General features: G+C 44.7%; 1 protein-coding gene across 1 annotated transcript in view; it reads right to left on the bottom strand.

The window, feature by feature from the left end:
• The window catches only part of LOC145408204 (nephrin-like), a 183,333-nt gene extending 175,044 nt beyond the window's left edge, over window positions 1-8,289 (bottom strand). The window contains exons 1-2 of the mRNA XM_080278960.1: window positions 8,265-8,289; window positions 6,663-6,801 (exon numbers count right to left, since the gene is read on the bottom strand). Coding sequence (XP_080135086.1) covers window positions 6,663-6,801; window positions 8,265-8,289 — 164 coding nt within the window. The remainder of the gene's footprint in view (window positions 1-6,662; window positions 6,802-8,264) is intronic.
• Window positions 8,290-22,017: the final 13,728 nt, after the last annotated feature.

Raw genomic sequence — 22,017 nt, 5'->3', positions numbered from 1 at the left:
GAACGCAGAATGGACTATACTGAAGGTTCTATTATGAAGGCTTACAGAAATTAATCCCTCCTTCCTCCGTAACACTCTCGTCACTAAAAGAAATTGCGGCTCTACGTCCACCCTTTCACGCCCTGATAAAGAGAAGATATTATGAAGACAATATGGAATGATGTAATACCTATGTTCACTCATGCTTTGATTGGAGAAAGTTTTAATAAGTATTAACACGAAGTGAATCTTATATCTTTATGGAAATGTTTCGATGAAGGAAATATAACTGAATAATTCTCATTTTTTTGGCACACGTGAGTAATGTAAACATGAGCTATGACCATTTTAAATGTGATAAACTGTTAAGATTTAATTGTAAAACAGTATCCCTCAGACTATTTATGCATCTATCAAGAGTCTGTCTATCTCAAACCCTTACCCAAAAATGTTTCCAGCCTGTACACGCCAACTCTTCTTCAACCTCACTTAGGTGGTACCAAAACCTTGATACCTGATGCTCATCTATTTGTCTATCTATTTATCTACCCATGCACTGTCTATTAATCTAACTCTCTATTCAAAGCCACATCGTACACTTAAATTAATCCCCAACATGTCCCCACCATCACCAGTCTCACTATCTTTCCACGTATCAATCTGTTCATCAGTTTATTTATCTTTATATCTCAAAGTCACACCACACACTTCAAAATATCCCCAAAGTCCCCCACCAACCTCTCTCTCTCTCTCTCTCTCTCTCCTTTATCTACCAATCTATCTATATCCCCCCCATCACTCTTTCTGGCAAAAGTGGAAAAAGAGGACAATAATGGCCAAAGTTCTTTACGATCCTTGGAGACGCAGGCGGGGGCGTGGGGGTTGGAAGCTGGGTGCGTTCTGTGGCTTATTGTGAATTGGTCTTTGCTGAGAGAACTGATCTGGGTGTCACCTACTGTATCTTATGTCGAATTTTTTTAAAACGACGTCAGTTGTATCTTATTTCGAAACAGTTTTGGAATATGACGTCAGGGGTATCTTATTTACCAACGTTTTGGGATATGGCGTCAGGTGCATCTTATTTCTATACAGTTTTGGAATAATGACGTCAGATGCATCTTATTTCGCAACGTTTTGGGATATGACGTCAGGTGCATCTTATTTCGCAACGTTTTGGGATATGACGTCAGGTGCATCTTATTTCGCAACGTTTTAGGATATGACGTCAGGTGCATCTTATATCGCAGCGTTTTGGGATATGACGTCAGGTGCATCTTACTCCGCAACGTTTTGGGATATGACGTCAGGTGCATCTTATTTCGCAACGTTTTGGGATATGACGTCAGGTGCATCTTATTTCGCAACGTTTTGGGATATGACGTCGTGTCTTAAATAGAAATGAAGTTGATGAAATGAATGGGTTTTGAACACGACAACGTGGAGTGTATCTCATTTCGGAACTGCAATTTGGAATACGACGATGCCAGGTATATAAATCTAATTTCGAATAAAGCGTGTGATAAACAGAAAAGGTATACTTTATTTCGAAATGAAGCGTAAAATTAACTTTTTTTTTTTTTAATGTGTCCGACTCTGGGCTTAGGCTTCACAGCCTGCTATCAAAGCCCAGCAGTCCTCCTACATACATATACCTCTACATGTCACCACTTCGGCGCTAACACCCACCGTCCATATTGAATACATGCTAGTGCTGTCTCATACAGGACTGATGTATTGGTATTAGAGGGGGTAGTTTTACGAAATGTCGGCGGGTCGTCTGGTAGATCAGTAAAGCCTGATTTAATGAAATTCAAATCCTTAAACTATTCCCTGCCCCAGCCGGGATTTAAACCTGGGTCCGGTAGGACTGCAGGCCACCTCTCTACCGACTGAGCCACCGCCATGTATATCTTACTTCGACGAACAGTGTGTGTGTGTGTGTGTGTGTGTGTGTGTGTGTGTGTGTGTGTGTGTGTGTGTGTGTGTGTGTGTGTGTGTGTGTGTGTGTGTGTGTGTGTGTGTGTGTGTGGCGATATGTTATAATGATATCTCAAAATGAAGTGTATCCTAAAGTAAGACAGTCATGATTACAACGTCAGGAACAACTAATTACGAAATAAAAATGTGGGTTGATGCAGCTGGTCTGGAATACAATGACGTGAGGTATAACTGACTTGGAAATGAAGTTTGTGATGAAGTATGAACACGATTATCTCAAGGGAAACCTCTCGTACTGAATGGACAAAGGCTGCAGCTAAACCCTCCAGTTAGATAAGCCCCTCGTAAACTGAACGAAATCGTCTGAAGGCATCAAGAATAAAATTTTAATGTCTTCAGAAAGAGAGGGTTAAGAGACGCCATTGTTGCCCCTGTGAAACCCGTTCAGCGAGTAACAACAAACAATATTACTCAAACAATAGGGGAATCAGCTCTGGCCGGCCTTGCTAACAATACAGGGGCCGGGGAGGAAGGGAGGGGGTGCTGTGTTGAGCAATGGAGCTTTTAGTGAGTCATACGGAAGAGCTTTTGTTGTTAATTTCTCTTTCATTTCCAGGGTATTATTATTTTTTGTGTTATCATGCTGTGCGTGTTTTATCATGAGGATATAGCGGATAGAGTGGTATGTACTGTACAGAGAGAGAGAGAGAGATTAAATGACGGTGAAAACTGGTATGTTTAATATAAAGTAATACTGAGTAATCGATTGCCATTGGTAAATATAATTATGTTTATCGGGCAAGAATAAAGAGACAGTTTAAGTGACTGAATAAATACTGCTGAAAATACTTTGCTAGTCTCCAGGAATCTGTATTCATTTTGAGAGTGTATCATCACAAGCCCGAGACAATCCACTGCAGGGCGAAGGTTGTACTATTTTTTGCACTTTGACCTACTGGCTGTGTTCGTTTCTTTTCACTCAAGACTCGTCCTACGCCATTATATTCTTAGCGGTTTAAAAATGCTCATTCATTCTCCCACAGGCTTTCTCTCTAAACTACTCACTCTTTTCTTTTGCTCCTTTCTATAGATAGCAATCACATTCTAACTTCACACACATCTACAGTTAGTCTTACTCCTACCAGTTACCACACACGTCGTAATCAACATACTACATACACACTTTCCCAACACGCCTTCTCTCTAAACTATTTCTCTTTTTCAATCCTTTTTCTTACTTTTAACAGCAATTTTAAGTTTACATCCCAAGCAGCTACACATACTAAGTTTAGCATAATACAAGTACATACTCAGCCACTTTCCCAACATAATTTCTCTCAAAACTATTAATACTGTTTCCTTTTTTCTCCAATGCAACCAGATATCCCCCAACACACACACACACACACACACACACACACACACACACACACACACACACACACACACACACACACTTCCCACATAACCAGATCCAGCGACTCTCCCACTCGGAAAGCAAAACCATGTAAACCTAATATTCATCTCATGCTGCCCTCCTCCAGGCATATTCAAACACACCCAGCACAGACAATACACCCACTACATTCATTCATACAAGATCTTACAGCCACAGTATTAAAAATGAGAGCGCAAGGGTGTGGAGAGCCCTTATAATCTGACGATATTTCCTGAAGCACGTCTATCTATCTATCTATTGCCAGACGCCTCAATCCCGTTTGGGGTGGCCACAAACAAATCGCCTCCAAGTCGCCCTGTCCCCCGCCATTTCCCTGCCCTGCTCCCAACTCACACCACCCTCTCTCATATACCTCTCCACCCCATCCCTCCATCTCATCCTCGGCTTCCCCCTCCCTCTTCCCCCCTCCACCTCACTCACATACACTCTCTTCGTCAGTCTTTCACCCTCCATCCTCTCCACATGGCCAAGCCACCTCAGTGTGTTCCTCATAACGCTTCCTATCACATCCACATCAACACCACAACGCTAATTTATATCCGCATTCGTCAGCCTGTCTCTCCATGTGACTCCACAGGCTCCTCTTAAATAACTCATTTCCACTGCTCTCACTCTTGACTTGTGTCCTTCCAACAACGTCCAAGCTTCACTTCCGTACGTTAGAGTTGGTATCACAATACTGTCATGTAGTAACTTTTTCACTTCCATGCTCACTTCCCTGTTTCTTATCACTGCTTTCAAAGAACCAGCAACCTTTCTTCCCTGCTGTACCCTTTCAAGCACTTCACCCTCCAAACCTCCATCCTTACTCATCACACTACCCAAGTACTTAAACGTACTCACATTTTCCAATTCCTCACCGTCCAACCTCGCTATACATTCACTGACTTCACCTCTCTCAAAGACCATCACTTTACTCTTCCCTACATTCACCTTTAGATTCCGTTTCTTACACACTCTCTCAAACTCATCCACCAAGCCTTGCAGCTCCCCTTCGTCTTCACTCAACAACACAGTATCATCTGCAAACAACAGTACAGGGAGTTTCCAAACACTATCCTCTCTCACCAGGGCCACTCCAACATCCACTACCCTACCTTGTACCTCTTTTATTACCCCATCCATGTACAGATTGAACAACCATGGAGACATGACACATCCCTGTTTCAAATCAACTTTCAAAGAGAAAAATTCACTTAGTTCACCATCCACACGCACTGCAGCCTTCGCACCATCGTACGTACTCTTCACAGCATTCAACAACTTCCCATCTACTCCATATATTCTTAACACTTTTCACAATCCTTGTCTATCCACCCTGTCATATGCTTTCTCCAAATCCATGAAAGCCGCATACAACTTCTTTCCCTTCTCTAGAAACTTTTCCACTAAAGATCTAAGAATGAATATCTGATCTACACAACCTCTTCCCTTCCTAAAGCCTCCCTGTTCTTCTCCAACTAATTTCTCTGTTCTTTCTCTAACTCTGTCAATAAGTATCCTACCATACACTTTTCCTATTATACTAAGAAGACAAATGCCCCAATGATTACCACACACGTGATAATAATAATTTAAAAAAACTTACCATATCGGTACCTCTTTGTATCGCTGGTGACACTATATAATGTGGGATGAAGAATGATCCAAACTAACAACCAGGCTATCTATTAATGTTCCTCAGAAACTGGTGCTTCGTTACACCACCCTGTACCCAATTATATTAAAACGAACCTTACTCGCCAACACACCTACAAACTCCCTTGACGCTATACAGTCAAATATTCGTGATTTTACGCATACATAATCTCTCTCTCTAACATACCCACACTTTCTCTTATGCACTACTCAAATCAAATATTCATAATTTTGCAAATATACTATTCCACTCGCTAAATGTCTGCCTCCCTTACTCTACAATCCTCTTTCAGCTTTCTAATTCCGTCTCACACCCACCAACACTCCAACTCCTCTTGTCTCTCCCACGCACCTGTTAACTCCCAACATAGCTTCCACCTACGAACACGCTCTCTTTCTCTTTTTCCATTCACTCTTATATACCCCTAGTCCACCCAAAATCTCTCCTTTTTCCATATGACCATATTTTTTTAAACTGAGAGCGCGGCAGTGTGGACAAGAGCCAACTTTTCAATAAATTTTTTGAAGCCTGTGATGATTAGAACGTGTCTGACTTTTCCTTATCGCTGCTGACTTTACTCTGTAATATGAGATGCTGGCTGATAACTAATTATAGCATATACTCCACAAGAGACCCTAAAAATAATGGGATTTAGTTACACTTTCGCACATTTCATTACATAATACGGCCAATGCACCATCTCCTAACCAAAAATAATCAAATGGACCTTCTCACGGTCCTCCCAAGAATTACTCCCTAAATCTGCTTGCTGAAAATTACCAAATATGCACTCTTCTCATCATCAGCCTATCCAACATAACCTAACTTAAACTGTACGCTCCTCAACTCATTCAATCTCCCTCTTAGGTATACCTTCTATTTACATCAACCCCTCCCACTTTCCACTTCAAGTTATTCCCACACGACTCCCTCTTTTTCCCACCCCTTCCATTTACACTTATTCCTCCTCTTTTACGGCAACTTCCAGATCCCTCACATCTTTCACTGGGAGTATCTGCACACTGATGCAACTCTTTATACTTCCTCACACATCTCATATCTCACACTTTCTGCGACACTTCTCTCCTCTTACTTTTCCCCCTTATTTCTCATCCCTTCCACGTATACCATCTCTCTTACTTATTCCTTACACCTTACAATTACTCTCCACCCTTTCCACTTACTTCCAACCCCTCCCGCTAACCTACACCCGTCCAACGCACTCCTTAACCCCTCCCTCCTACTTCCACGTCTCTCTCATCCATTCCTCTCATATCCCACTAACTCACATTCCCTTAATTCCCCTCAATCTCTCATTTCCTACCAATCAACACTATCTCCTACTCCCACTCATCTCCCCTTTCAATTATATTAGTCCCATCTCTCCCACTTTTCTGAGACGGAAACAAACGCTGGAAGACGGCAAATTCGTTCCACGGACAGTCAAACCTGATAGAGGCAAAATATGAATCCGTGCATTTCGAAATGCCTTGATATATTTCCTTTGAGAGACAAGAGGTCGAAGGCAAGGGGCAAAAAGTCAATTATCCAAATTATTCCCACGTCTCCTAATTTCTCCACGCCCTTACCACACACACACACACACACACACACACACATACTAACCGCCACACCTGTGCCACTCACCTGTAGACGGGCGCATCCCCCGTGCCGATGTACCAGAGTGTCAGCTGGGGTCGGTCTGGCGGGGCGTGGCTGATGGAACACGGCAGAGAGGCGTTATACCCCTCCACCACTTCCACTTGTGAGGTATCCCCTTCTGGTTCTGAAAGGGAGGAGGAGTGGAGAGAGTTAGAGGAGTGGAAGGCACATTAGAGTCTGAAGCATATATTTTTTTTCCCGCAAAAAATGCAGGACTCAGGGCTAGGAGCCTGCAAAGCTTGTCCCTCCCCCTCAAAAGACTGAAAGGTCAAATTCAAGATTCGTTCATTTTGAGATTCCTGGACCCCCAGTGTTTAAAATATTAAAACTCACAAGTCGTGGGAACTCTAGATTGAGGGAGACAGTTGACAGAGTTGTCTAGCTGTGTGAATGAGGACTGAGAGCATCGGTTAACTCTAAGAGATGAGGAGAAAAGGAGTGAAACTGCGTAGCTTGACGGGAACTCGTGTCCGCTGTAATCAGGAAGAAATGCAAATTGTGATGTGGATGGAAATCTGGAGGGAGGGGGAGAACTTGTGGTTCTTTAAGTCGGAATAAAGAAAAGAAGTGCATGTCATACGGGAAACATGTATTCTTCCACCACCTCCACCTCTCCTGATTCTGTAAGGGGACCGAAGTGGAGAGAGCAGTGTCAGGAATTTGGGAGAGAGGCTCTGTTAGTGGAATGGAGGTTCTGCAAACGGAGTGAAGAGGAGGGAGAAAAATGGATGGAACACGGAGTAGAAAGTGGAGAGAAGAGGGTATGGGGAGAGGCGCTGTGCTTTTGGTTCTGTCAGTGGAGAGAGAGAGAGAGAGAGAGAGAGAGAGAGAGAGAGAGAGAGAGAGACTTGGATACATAGAGATGGAGGAAATGGAAGAAAGAAAAAGGGAACACGAGAAAGTCAGTGAGACAGAGAGGGAGTGAGGTGACACGAGAGGGAAAGGGACATAGTGAGAGGGAGAGGAGCAGACGAGGGAATGGGAGGGAAGCAGAGGCTGGAGGAAATCGAAGGAGGAAGGAGGGTCGGAAGAGCTAATGTTATGGAGGAAGTACAGTATGGTAGGGTGGACCGTGGGGGCTTGACGGAGAGGGATTTAGAGCTATAGGCACCTTGAGAGACAGACAGTGAGAGTGAGAATGAGAGAGTAAGAATGTGAGTGGGAAAGAGAGTGACTGGAAATTAGGACGGGTGGAAATGAGAATGTGTGGCTGAAAGGTGAGAGAGAAGAACGAATGAGTGTGAGCGTATGAGTAACAGTGTGTGACTTGGGAAGGATAAGAAAGCGCGCGCGCGCGGACACACATTTTCTCTCTCTCTCTCTCTCTGCTACAAAATACGCTGTTACACGAGGCAAAGTGCAGTGACAAAGCACACCAATAAACACACTACCGTATGATAGGGACGAAATACAGAGTGAGATACGTTCAGTGTTAAATGATGACAAGGTTAAATGCCGACAATGCTCAATGCTGCGAGTGTGAATAACTGATAAATGTTGACGGTGTTATATGCTGTGCATTATCCTCTTCACGACGATGATATTCTGCTATTTTATTCTTCCAATTTATAGACGTTTACTCATTACCTATACCGTACACAATTTCCCTCATAAAGCCTCTAATCTTTGATGATCATTTATGGAAAACCTGTAACATTCACAGGGGCCTTCCTCCCTCGCTACAATAACTTTTTTTTTTTCTATTTCATTCGTGCTGTTTCCAGTGTTGTGTTCAGCTTAGGAGAGCGTCACAGGACTGAAGGGGTTCATGATGGCTATGAGCAACTCTTTATGTATGAACTCTCCAAAGTGACCCTGGGGGAATAAAGAATATTCAGAGAAACCTATCCTTGGACTGAAGAGATCTGGCCGGGGTAAAAGATAGGTGGGCAGAAACTACTGGCTGGATTCTAGGTGGCACAGAATTCATTAGGCCATTCATTAAGCGATTTATTTACCATATCACATGCTTATATTTCTTTTATCTTCTGGACATAGTTTGCCTCAGTACCATACACAGGGATAAGAATGTGCAATGAGCTGTATAAATCGCCGAGGGCAATGCGCTACGAAATCTCCGAAGCCAACTAAAAATACGGCTCTATGGCTCAGGACTCTACCTATACCGAGGAGAAAATAAGGAAACAAGGCAGAAGGAAAGAAGATATTGCTATGGGGGAGGAGGAGGGAGAGAAAAAAGGTAGATATTGAAGAGAGAGAGGGAATTAACTATCAGAGGGGAAGAGGGAGAGGGACTTATTAACAAAAAGAAATGTGTGTGTGTGTGTGTGTGTGTGTGTGTGTGTGTGTGTGTGTGTAAGAGAAAGAAAGAGGGGGGGGGGCAAGAACTGACAGAAACGCACAGACCAACAGAAAGACAAACAGCACGCACCAGAGACAAACTGACAGAGTAAAAGCATCAGTGGGCCAAAGCCACAGAGGCACACAAACAGAACTAATACTGCATTCAGTCAGGCGTGTACAGAAAGGTACACATCCATCTGCCCAAGTTTGTTTGAAAATTTTTTACAAATGGCTAAGCAAACTGAAACTCTTATTTCAACTGATCCCTTGCCTACGAGAACAAAGCGAATGGATTACATTCAGCACAGGACTTCAGACTTTCTTCTACTGGAGGGGAAATGTGCGTGTATATATCAAAAGTCTTATTACACAGTGCCGTGAATACCATCTGCCATACGATAGGTAAAGACTTCATTAACTTCACTAGCAAGATGCTCTCCTCCTGAACTTAATAAAATCGTGTGTCAGCATCACGAACCAGAATCCATAAGACGTCATTGTACTAGAGGAGATACTGTGGGTCGTAAAGAGAACGACAGGAATCAGAAGGACGACATAACACTGAGAAATGGGTCTGAATTGTCTAGGAAATGGGACGGTCACAATAGAAAGATTATATTACCTTCGTGGGGGAGATGAGGGAGGGAGGGGGAAGGGGGAGGAGGGAGAAGGAGGGTAGTAAAAAGGAGGGGAAGGGGCTAAAGAGGAGATGGAGAAGGCTTGGACTAATCCTACCTCTATGGCTTGGACGATCAGGATGGGGGGAAGGAGAGAAGTGACGAAGGGGGGAGGAAGTGGGGGAAACAGACTAGGGACAAGGACGAGGGAGGAAGGAAAGTAGTGACGAGGAGGAGGACGATGCAATAGGAACGAGGAAGGGGGAGGAGAATAATGACGAGGAGGAGGGGAGGGACAGGTTAGGGACGAGGGGAAGGGGGAAAGAAAGTTGGGGCGTGGACAGAGAGGAAGTGGGAAAGGAGAGCAGGGATGAGCAGGGAGAAGGGATGGGGAAAGGAGAGCAGGGACGAAGGGTAGGGACGAATAGGGGCTGAGAAGAGAGGAGGAGGGTGATGGAGATATTGGGGGGGGGGGAAGTGTGGGTAGTAGGGAGGAGTCGCCATCCGCGAGATTGCATCAGATCCCATTGCAAAGGAAATCGCTTATCGATTACTATTTAGAGTCCAATAAATTTGCCGATATCCGAATTCCATTTTGCATCCGCTGTGTAAACTGAATATGAGCCATAATTGGTAATATAAAAGGCAGATTCCACTGATAACAAACGCTAGATATGAACCGATATTTTCTCACACCCGATTGGTTCCCTCTCCTTGCCGCAGTAAACGTGACACCAAAACTCGGGCCGGTCAGACTGGTGAACAAAGTTTGCTTCAACACAGCAGTGTAAATGGGGATTTGGATGCAAACATAAGAACATAAGAAGCGAGGATAATTGCAGTAAGCCAGTTGGCCCATGCCAGACACCTCCAACCATGAGTAATGAAACTACCAGAATAAGACAGAGCAAAGTGCGGGTTGTATGATACAGGAAGACTGGGACAGCGAAAACTGATAGTCTGTCCGACTTCCCCTCTTGACAGCCTGCCTGAGTGAACCTCGTGTAGCCGACGGGCATTAATCTATGTCTTATGCGGGCTCCTGGCCTTTGGTTCCTTCTTCCTTGCATTAAGAAAAAAAAAAGTTTCCTTAACAACATGAGGCCTTATGGTGGTATTATCAAACCCGCGATCGCTAACGGCAAGGAAAAGCCCACATTGCTGACGTTATTGCAGGAAAAAATGATGGCGTGTAAAGGAACTTGACCTTCCGTTCTGCTAAATGAACTGCGTCAAGTGAAATGCACTGCAACCATTCCCTCTTCTCACAGGTGTTTTAAAATATACCGTCTTAATTTAGGGTCTTGCATACAACTGAAAGCAACGAGGAAACTTACCTCAAACAATTATCTTCCTCAACGTAAACACATCTCTGTCACGAGGAAAATTATACCAAAAGAAATTTTGTACTCCTCAGCCTCATCCAACAATACTGCACAGTTCCCCAGTCAAACCGGCTGTCTCAAATAATGTTAAGGGAAAGTTAGACCACGGCTGTGTTTACTCTCCTCTGGTCCCGGGAGTAATATAAGGAGCTGACAGTTTCCCTCGTCTCCCTCCAGCCCCTTCATTCCCCCTTCCTCCCCAAACCACTCCTTCCTACCCTCTGCCTCACTCCATTTCTGTAGTTCTGCCCCCTTCCTCTTCCTCCCTACACCAATCCTTCCAACCCCCTACCCCATACTGTTAAGCACACTGGGGAAGACTGCACTGCACACAATCACCTACGCCAGGAACACAACATGCACTCTTTGAGAGCTCTGTGGGAAAGCCCGGTCTCGGCCATGGCCTTCCTAAGGGACTCGGGTCTGTTCGGAACAACTACTACTACTACCCCCTACCCCACTCCGTTTTCTGTGGTTCTGCGACATTCTCCTTCCTCCCCAAACCAATCCCACTTACTCCCTACACCACTCCATTTTATGTTGTTCTGCTCCCACCGCCTCACCAACCTCCCTTTCCAATTATTCTACCCCGCCTCTCTCTCTCTCTTTTTTTTATTATCAGTATTATTATTTACTATTCAGTACAAACTTCAGGTATAATTATTCCCTTGTACAAAGGAAAAGGGGAAAAAGAAGTGTGTGGTAATCATAGGGGCATTTGTCTCCTTAGTATAATAGGAAAAGTGTATGGTAGGATACTTATAGACAGAGTTAGAGAAAGAACAGAGAAATTAGTTGGAGAAGAACAGGGAGGCTTTGGGAAGGGAAGAGGTTGTGTAGATCAGATATTCATTCTTAGATCTTTAGTGGAAAAGTTTCTAGAGAAGGGAAAGAAGTTGTATGCGGCTTTCATGGATTTGGAGAAAGCATATGACAGGGTGGATAGACAAGGATTGTGGAAAGTGTTAAGGATATATGGAGTAGATGGGAAGTTGTTGAATGCTGTGAAGAGTATGTACGATGGTGCGAAGGCTGCAGTGCGTGTGGATGGTGAACTAAGTGAATTTTTCTCTTTGAAAGTTGGTTTGAAACAGGGATGTGTCATGTCTCCATGGTTGTTCAATCTGTACATGGATGGGGTAATAAAAGAGGTACAAGGTAGGGTAGTGGATGTTGGAGTGGCCCTGGTGAGAGAGGATAGTGTTTGGAAACTCCCTGTACTGTTGTTTGCAGATGATACTGTGTTGTTGAGTGAAGACGAAGGGGAGCTGCAAGGCTTGGTGGATGAGTTTGAGAGAGTGTGTAAGAAACGGAACCTAAAGGTGAATGTAGGGAAGAGTAAAGTGATGGTCTTTGAGAGAGGTGAAGTTAGTGAATGTACAGCGAGGTTGGATGGTGAGGAATTGGAAAATGTGAGTACGTTTAAGTATTTGGGTAGTGTGATGAGTAAGGATGGAGGTTTGGAGGGTGAAGTGCTTGAAAGGGTACAGCAGGGAAGAAAGGTTGCTGGTTCCTTGAAAGCAGTGATAAGAAACAGGGAAGTGAGCATGGAAGTGAAAAAGTTACTACATGACAGTATTGTGATACCAGCTCTAACGTACGGAAGTGAAGCTTGGACATTGCTGGAAGGACACAAGTCAAGAGTGAGAGCAGTGGAAATGAGTTATTTAAGAGGAGCCTGTGGAGTCACGTGGAGAGACAGGCTGACGAATGAGGATATAAAGGAACGTTGTGGTGTGGATGTGGATGTGATAGGAAGCGTTATGAGGAATACACTGAGGTGGTTTGGCCATGTGGAGAGGATGGAGGGTGAAAGACTGACGAAGAGAGTGTATATGAGTGAGGTGGAGGGGGAAAGAGGGAGGGGGAGGCCGAGGATGAGATGGAGGGATGGGGTGGAGAGGTATATGAGAGAGGGTGGTGTGAGTTGGGAGCAGGGCAGTGAAATGGCGGGGGACAGGGCGACTTGGAGGCGATTTGTTTGGGGCCACCCCAAACGGGATTGAGGCGTCTGGCAATAGATAGATAGATAGACAAACTTCAGCACTGGGAAACGATGACACTAAAGGGCAAGTAGGAATGAGAAGACTATGGCAAGGAAAAATTATCTGAAATAACCATCACTGACGCCTTGGACCCAATGATCATCGTCATCGATATTACCTGAATCTCATTTTCCACCAATGTCTGTGGTATGACATAAGAATATTTTTCAAAAAATCATGATCATCACTGTCATCATCAATAACACCATCATAATCATCACCAACATAATCCGATTTCCTCCTAAAAAAAAATGGGTGTGAAATTATTAAAAAATTCCACCAACATCATCATCATGTTTTCCACCATCAAATACGGTCGTAAAGGATGTGGGCAACATGTGCAATCATAATTTTTTGTCTTCGTCTAGCGCACCAGCAGGAGGCATTTGCTGGAGCTGCATTCAATTTTGATTTTTAAGCATGTTAAAGAACAAAACTGTTTCGGTCCGTGAAAGATACGGTCTCTCCTTCCTCTCGGGTAACTTCAAGTTATTCATACATACATAAATACAAACATACAGCAGACAGACATGGATAGATAGACAGATGGAAAGATAAATTATTAGTTACTGTACCTCGCTATCAACAGACAGATGAATATCGATAAATTGTTAGATGGCCAAATAGAAAACCAACATGCAGGTAGGTGAGAGGGAGATGAAGAGAGGCACAAATGACAACTCTGGGGATGTTGTGCAGCGAGGCAGGAGAAGAGAAAGGCTCGCTAACTAGCTTATCTGGCAAGGCTGGGCGGGACAGGGGAGAGGGAGGAAAGGCTTGGAAAAGAGGGAAGGGAACGGCAAGAAAACTGAAAGGTAATGGAGGGGAAGGGCAGAGTAGAATGAAGAAAGGGAAGGGAAGATTAGGACAGGGAAAGAAAGGAAAGGGCATGGTAGGACTTGGCAGAGCAATGCAGTGCAGGGAAAGACAGGGCAAGACAGAGTAGGACAAGGCAGGCTTGGAAGAGGCAATGCAAGGCAGGGAAAGACAATATAACTTTCTAAATGGATGCAACAGAGGATACAAAGCCAGAGAATGGAATTGCAGGGTGAGAAGAAAAGACGGTACCGAAAATAATAGTGTAAAAACTACAAAATAAATGAGGAATCAGTGAAAACTTAAAACCACTTTGGTAAGGCCAAGCGGTATTGAGTACGGGAAAGCAAGGCTGATGGGACAAGGAAATGCAAGAGAACAGAGGACAAAGCAAAGAATTAATATAAAACCCCTGAATGATATGACGGATTATTCTAATTTATTCTTGCTACACCCAAGGTCCAAGGAGAGATCTCTCCTTGGACCTTGGCTACACCCAGACGATTTTATTCGTGAAAACATAGTGAAGGTGTTAATGAAAGCTGTACATTACCCCTCTAGCTCCAAAGGTTAATATCATGCTGGGTAAAATCGTGAAGAGGTTAAAATAAAGTAACATCATCATCATCACCATTATCACTCCTTGTGAGGTATTAACACAAAGCCGGTCTACCGTAGTCCACGACAACAGAACAACAACATCCCAACTAAATTATCACTCGTTCTGCAGACGATTTTATTCAACTTAGGAAAGACCTCTCATACTGAGAAGGTTAGCGAATGAACTGTTCAACTCCTCCCTCCATTCAAAAATTTTCCGGAAAGATGAATAAAAGCGTTTGAAGACAGCAAAAGTTGGGTAAACAATAGGTTATGGATGTGAACTGGTAAAAGGGCAATGACTGCATTAATGTTGAAGATGAATTACTGAAATAGATGGAATCAATGTGTGGCATCAATAAATATAATACATGCATTACCGATATACCTCTTTATCTGTAACACATGCAGCATTACCCGACGAATTCCAGTCTTCTTTATATCCAGCCCAACAACCTGAAGGAGTCAACGGTGTGGGGGAGGGGCTGGTGGTGGTGGTGGGGGTCAGTGGTGTAAGGGTGAGACGGGGGGGGGGTGCCCTGCCTTGGGTCAATCTATATTATCGTCTCTCCAATACCCTCTTATCACCCTTATATCCCCGGGGTTAAGGGCGATAATGCTGCAGCGAGGCAGCACCGGGTAAATCTTTATGGAGAGGTTTTGCACTGGAGGCGTTGATGGCCTTAGTGAATATTTTCCTAAACTTAAATCAGGTTCTGCTTCAGCCATCAGACTCAGCCGGGTCGTCAACGTGGAGGTGGGAGGTAAGGCAATGTCTGTATATGTTTTTGGGGAAAGAAAACTAAGGAAATAAAAAAAAAATAACAATACATAACATGAAATAGTAAATATAATAATAAAAACACACATGGCAGATGGACATCCTTGTGAGGTGGAGTCTTGATTCCAAAAGTTTCAATGTGTGAGAAATTAGACGGAAAAAAAAATGCTGGTCGTGCTTGTGAGGTGTAGGTAAGGTTCCAAAGGTTTCAATGTGCGAGAATTACACAAAATGTACAGATGGTTAAGGTTATGAGGTTGAGCCAGGATTATAAATACATTCCAAATTACGTGTTACACGTCAATCCGTATAATTTTCCTCTCTTTCTTTTTCTTTGTCTTCCTTTCTCTCCTGCCTAAAGTATGGTCTCATAAACCCTTCCCTTGCAGCCCCTGAGTCAGCTCTGCCCCCGTCACCGACAGACCCTGAGATAACACTCCTGAGGCCCTCAACCTCTCACAATTAGTCCTTCACCGTCTTCACCACTGCTGTTATCACGTAAACTGTCCCATGATGAGGCTGTAGAAATTCTATGTGGTGTGTGTGTGGGGGGGGGCGCTTCCGTGTTTGCTTATTTGTTGAATAAAACCGTCACGAGATAATACTGAAACTGATGTCCTTGGCCCGAAAGGGCTAACGATGTTTCTGAGTGCGCCATCGTGATCTCTCAAGTCCTCCTCCGCGGTCGGGATTTGTTTAACTAGCAGGACTGTCACCCCCGGCCAACTCTAAGGACCCCTCCGGACTTACACAAGGGTCGTCACGAAGGGCTTTGGGACTGTGACACCAGGAAGCTGGTGCTGGGAGAAAAGCCCTGGGACAGTGGTGTCGGGAGATGAGCTTTGGGAGGGTGGCGTCGGGACAAGAGCTTTGGGAGGCTGGCGTCGAAAGAAGAGCTTTGGGAGGGTGGTGTCGGGAGAAGAGCTAAGGGAGGGTGGTGTCGGGAGAAGAGCTAAAGGAGGGTGGCGTCGGGAGAAGAGCTTTGGGAGGGTGGTGTCGGGAGAAGAGCTTTGGGAGGGTGGCATCTGGAGAAGAGTTTCGGGAGGGTGATGTCAGGAGGACAGTTTCGGGAGTGTGGCGTCGGAAGGAAGGCGTCGGGAAGGGTGTCGTAGCATCGGGAACAGTAGTGTACAGTAGGTTTCGGGATTTAGGCACTGGATGTATTGGGATTCACGTCTACTGAGTTTATCGGCGTCTTGGCTACAGTCCGCAGATTTTTTATAGCCTATTTCTAGCAACTTTTTTCGAGTTTCAATCAATATTATTTGCGATGTTCTAATAATGTAGTGATGCGTTTCCATTGTTCTAGCTCTGCTAGTTTCTCTCAAATATATCTGTCTAGTGGCAGTAAGAATGGCTGTCCTACCTTCTCCTCCCCTCAACCATGACTCCTCCTCCTCTCAATCATGACTCCTACCCCTCTCAACCATGACTCCTCCTCCTCTCAACCATGACTTCTACCCCTCTCAACCATGACTCCTCCTCCTCTCAAACGCGACCCCTCCGCTCAACCACGATCCCTTCTTCCTATTCCTCTCTTCAACCACGACCCGACTCTTCCCCCCTCTCCTCTCTTCAAGCACAACCTCTCCTCGTCTTGTTTACGACCCGCGGACGTCTTGGCAGAAGGTGCCTTGCCCCCTCTCTCCCCTTGCGCCCATTCTTCCGTCTCCCCACTTTCCATTCTTCTGTTCTTCCCCCACTTCCTTCTCATCTCCCACTTCCCCACATCCCCCCCAACTTATTTTGCTACCCCACCCCCCTTCCACATCCCCCTCCTACCCTAACTGCTCCTCCCCTTCCCCCTACTCCCCTCTCATTTCACCCCTCCCCCCTCCTTACTCACACTCCTCCTACGGAATTAATCGAGTTCTTATGGAGGCCTGTCCTTATGTGCACGAGATAAACTTGCGATGAAATTTCTTCCTTGAAAAAGATTTCCCCAGTAAAGTTAATGCACTCATCCTTTGTCCCCCATGTAAAAATGGAAAAATTATGGCAAGGAACTGAGCAGATTCTCGATCTATTTACATAATAACTAGAAGAATTCCTCTCGTGGCTTTGAAAATGATCATCATCATGACTAATTTTCCCAACTTAGGATAGGGTGGGGTAGGATCCAGAAACAAGGGCATATTAAGTACGAAAGGAAGGAAGGAATAATGAAGAATTAACACCAAGCCATATTATGACCATATGGCACTGTAAGAGGGAAAATTAAGCCGGAAGAAACACGGAAATATCAAGAAGAGAGGTAGGACAAAAGAGCAGAAGAGGACAATAAAGGGAGAAAGACTGCAGACAAAAGGGCCCCTTTTAGTGGCCTATTATGACAAGCAGGAATAATGGAGACGTACGGTATTGTTCTCCCCCCCCCCCGCCTCCCCAGGGGAAAATATAAAGTAGCAAAGTAAGAGAACTGGCAACAGCACACCCGGTGCAATACAACAAACATTCACACATCGTTTAAGCCCTCCAAATCCCGGGTCCATAACTTCCGATATTTCCCTCTCGTTATTACCACTTAAGCTCTTACGAGTATGAGGCACTTTCTGCTGAAGATAATAGTTCTGCGTTAGAGGGAATAGAATAATGGAGTTGTTCCAGGCATGAGAAGGTTACGATTTGTTGTTTCAACGAAAGGCAGAGAAAGGGAAGTATATAATGTTTCCTTGCTTGCTTAATGAAGTCATAATCACGAGAAGAATGAAACAAACCCGAAACCATATTTCCTGTTCCATGAAGAGAAAGACATGAAGGCTCCAGATGCTTGCCATAACTTACGATAAATTTGCTTTCGTTAAGATCAGTCTTTACAAGCACGATATGGAAAGGTACTTTTTGTGTGTCCTTCCTAAAACGCAGATATCAAACACGAGAAAAAATTATTTTAATATGAAGTTCTTAACTTTAATTATACTTGTACTTATCACAAAAACGAAGTATAAGAGGGAAAAAATCATGTCTGATTCTTTATTTCTATTTATCTCCATCCTTGAAACACAAATCTAGTGACGAGAAAAAAAAAATATTTTACGTTACTCTGATGTCTTTTGTCTTAAAAAATAGAATGCCACGAACAAAAAATATCAGTGCTTGAAAGAATCTGTATTTCCGCTTTCCTTGTCCTTCCTGCAAAATCAGATCTCAGTTTGGAGGGTCATATTCTGGCAGGTTATGTGGTGCATCTCTGGCGGGAAGGAGGGAGTCGACCGGTAAATTATCGGCGAGACATCTCTGGTGTCGGAGGCAGGCGAGGGCAAGTGGCTGTGGAGAGGCCTGGCAGAGGGCCGAGGCGTGAAGAGCTCGGGGTGAAGGGGTCGTGAGGGGGCGCCGCGCCATGATGAGAATGACCTGAGGAGCAGAGCTGGGGAGCGGGGAGGTGGAGGCACGATGCGCCCTTCTCCTCTCACTGGTATTAGACGAGTTCACCGGAGGATCTGAGACAGGGAGGCGGAGGCATAAGACGTCACAGGGAGGCGGAGGCATAAGACGTCATTCCCCTTCTCCTCTCATTGGTAATCTATGAGCCCACCAGACAGATGGAGGGAGGGAGGCGGAGACACAAGGAGCCTATCTCTTGCTGGCAATGGAAAAGCCCACCTCCAGGATCAACCAAAGAACAAAAGAAGAGGTGAGAAGGGAGGTGGAGGCATAAGAGCCCTTCCTTCTCTCACGGTAATGAACGAGCCCAACAGAGGAGACAGGAAAATAAAGAGGGGAGGGGGTGAGCGGAGGCATAAGGCGCCCACCTCTTGCTGGCAACGGACTAGCCCACCTCCGAACAAAGAATATAAAAGAGATGAGAGGGGAGGTGGAGGCATAAGACGCAATGCACCTCTCAGGGTGATGGACAAGCCCACCAGAGGAGTGAAGAGGAACGGAGGGGAGGAGGAGAGTGGGGGAGGCGGAGGCATGCGGCGCCCTCCTGGCCTCCTCTCAGCGGTAATGGACGGGCTTACCACACGACCTGCCCGACCCAGACACTCAACCAGAAAAATGGCCTTTGGAGTACACTGGAGATTTTCACCACCCGTATAATTTAGTTAATATTCTCGTAACCACACACACACACACACACACACACACACACACACACACACACAAAGTCCTTGTGCAATCTTATACACATAGAGGTGCATGGTATGTAGGAGGACTGCTGGGCCTTGATAGCAGGCTGTGAAGCCTATGCCCAGAGTCGGACACATAAAAAAAAAAAAAAAAAAAAAAACATCCGATCATCATCATCATCAACCTAACCCAAGCCATCGTCACCATCATCGTAATTGTCAACGTCGTCACCCTAACCCCATTCATCATCATCCTAATTCATCATCTCACTAATAAATGGGGTGGGAAGGATCCAGAAGTGCAAACAGGAAAGCATAAAAGTAGGGGAATTACTGACAAAGTACCCAGTCATTTTTTTGTCTCCAACTCTTAACATAACTTGACAGGCCATTTCCCTAGGCCCGTTAGTCTTCCTAGGCGCACACACTCTCACATCCATTCTACGGCATTCAAATCCAGGAACTAAGGAACGAAGTCTCTGCCACACCTGCCTCTACATATTAATAACGTTACATATGCATAATTTCCAATACGCAACACATTCAGCTCGAGAACGTCTTTTTTAGCATATATAATTCTTGCTACTCCTCCCCCTGCCCTAGGATGGGAAAGGAGGTCCGGATGATGATGATGATGATGATGATGATGATGATGACGATAAAATTCTTGGCATCCCTAGAACGATTTTATTTTGCTTAAGAGCCATTTCTCAAATGGAATGGGTTAAATATAGTTGTGGGGTAGATGTGGATGTGATTGAAAAGATTAGGAGAAATACACTGAGGTGGTTTGGACACGTGGAGAGAATGGAGAATGAAAGACTGACTAAGAGGGTGTATGTAGGTGAGGTGGAGGGAGGGAGAGGGAGGGGTAGACCGAGGATGAGGTGGAGGGAGGGAGAGGGAGGGGTAGACCGAGGATGAGGTGGAGGGATGGAGTTGAGAGGTATATGAGGGAGGGGGGGGTGAGTTGGGGGGAGGGGAGTCAAATGGTGGGTGACAGAGTGACTTGGAGGCGTTTTGTCTGCGGCCACCCTTTGCGGGATTAGGGCGTCGTGCTATAGATAGATAGATAGATAGATTAATTCTTTCGGTACAACAGGTTTTTCCTATACTGAATAAAATTGTCTGGATGAGGCAACAATACATAATATACACATCATCGCTGTCAAGGGGTTAAGTGTCCATGAAAGCATACTCCAACTCACTCACACCACATTCTGACGATTACTTTTGCACCTCAGAGGTGTCAATAACCCACAGGTATAGTCGTGAGTCTAACTTTTGCTCACCCTATACCCCTACCACCACCGGCTGAACGAAGTTTTTACGATGAACAATTCGCACTGACAGTTACGGGTGTAGTTTAAACAAAATCGAACTACCAGCAATAGGTCTTCGTTGACATGAAACCATGGCAATGACTTGCATTAGTCAAGTTGATGAACCCAATGGCAGTCAGGAAGAGGTGCTAGGAAGAGAATATCAACATGGAATTCCCAGAAACAATGTAGTTCAGAAAATGTACTCGTAAGAAGATACTAACACAAAAATAAACCGATTATGGAGGGGTGCCAGGGGAAAAATAGAAACCTAATAAATTCAAAAATAAATTGCCAAGGAAGACGCACTAAGAAAAATAAATATCAACGACCTATCTACGGAAATAAACTAGCAAGGAAGTTGTGCCAGGGAGGCTCCTAACTTCACGAGAAGACGGCACTAAGAGTTGAGGATTAGGCGAAGGCAGGAGAAATACGGGGTCATGCGGGTGGGGGAATGGTGAGGGAGGAAGGAGGGGAGGGTTGAGGAAGCCCCGGGAAGAAAGGGACCGGGAACTGCTGCCTACTTTTACATCTGTCTTGGATTTCTTGTTGTCGTGAGGAAATTACTGATACCGTAAGAGATCTATTGAGAAAGTTTTAGTAAAGAATATTGCTAAGACGAAGGAAACAGGCAATGGCTTCGTATAACTCTCTCTCTCTCTCTCTCTCTCTCGCTCTCTCAAAGCAGGGCCCATATGGGCCCTGTCTCAAAGGATGGCGATAAGACCCTACAATATTCCCGTCCCTAGTGAGCAATTACCCTTCCTCCCACCACACATCACCCTCTCTTATAAATTCCATTACCTTCTCTATCACTTTCCCAGCATACATCTTCGACACAAGTGCTCGGTGGAGGGGGTTGTACTATCTTTATTTAGCAACCATCATTCCTCCTACGACACATCAATGTCATTTGTATATTCCACCATCTTGTCTACCACTTTTACAGCATACAGTTTGGACGCAAGTGTTAGGTGGTGGGTGCTTTCATATCCTTGCTCAACTACAGAGCGGAGGGGGATGGGGGGGTCGGCGTTTCATTCTCCGCCCCTCTTTTCCTTGTCTTATATTGCATCTGGGAAATACACAGGTAATATATATTTTTTCTTCATATTCCTTAGGGCGAGTGAAGAGGAAGAGAGCATGGATGTGAAGCGTGTGTTAAGAAAGGCTGTCTATGGAGATGGAGTTGCAGGTTGAAGGAGACGCTGTAGACCGAGAAGAACGTGGCCAGACATGATGGATGAAGAAGAGACGTCAAGGTGCGAAAAGTCACAGATAATTTTAGACGAATGGCAATAAGAATAAGTTGGCATCTTTTAAAAGAACAGTATATTTGTGTTACCGTTAAAGGTTTTCATCCAGCTTGTGGCGAAGAAGTTTAGACGATGTGTGTG

Source organism: Coenobita brevimanus, chromosome 76, assembly GCF_032717465.1.
Source record: "Coenobita brevimanus isolate Jiangsu-jjx chromosome 76, ASM3271746v2, whole genome shotgun sequence".
Lineage (NCBI taxonomy): Eukaryota > Metazoa > Arthropoda > Malacostraca > Decapoda > Coenobitidae > Coenobita > Coenobita brevimanus.
The sequence above is the reverse complement of the archived record's forward strand: the minus strand, read 5'-3'. Positions and strand labels throughout refer to the sequence as shown.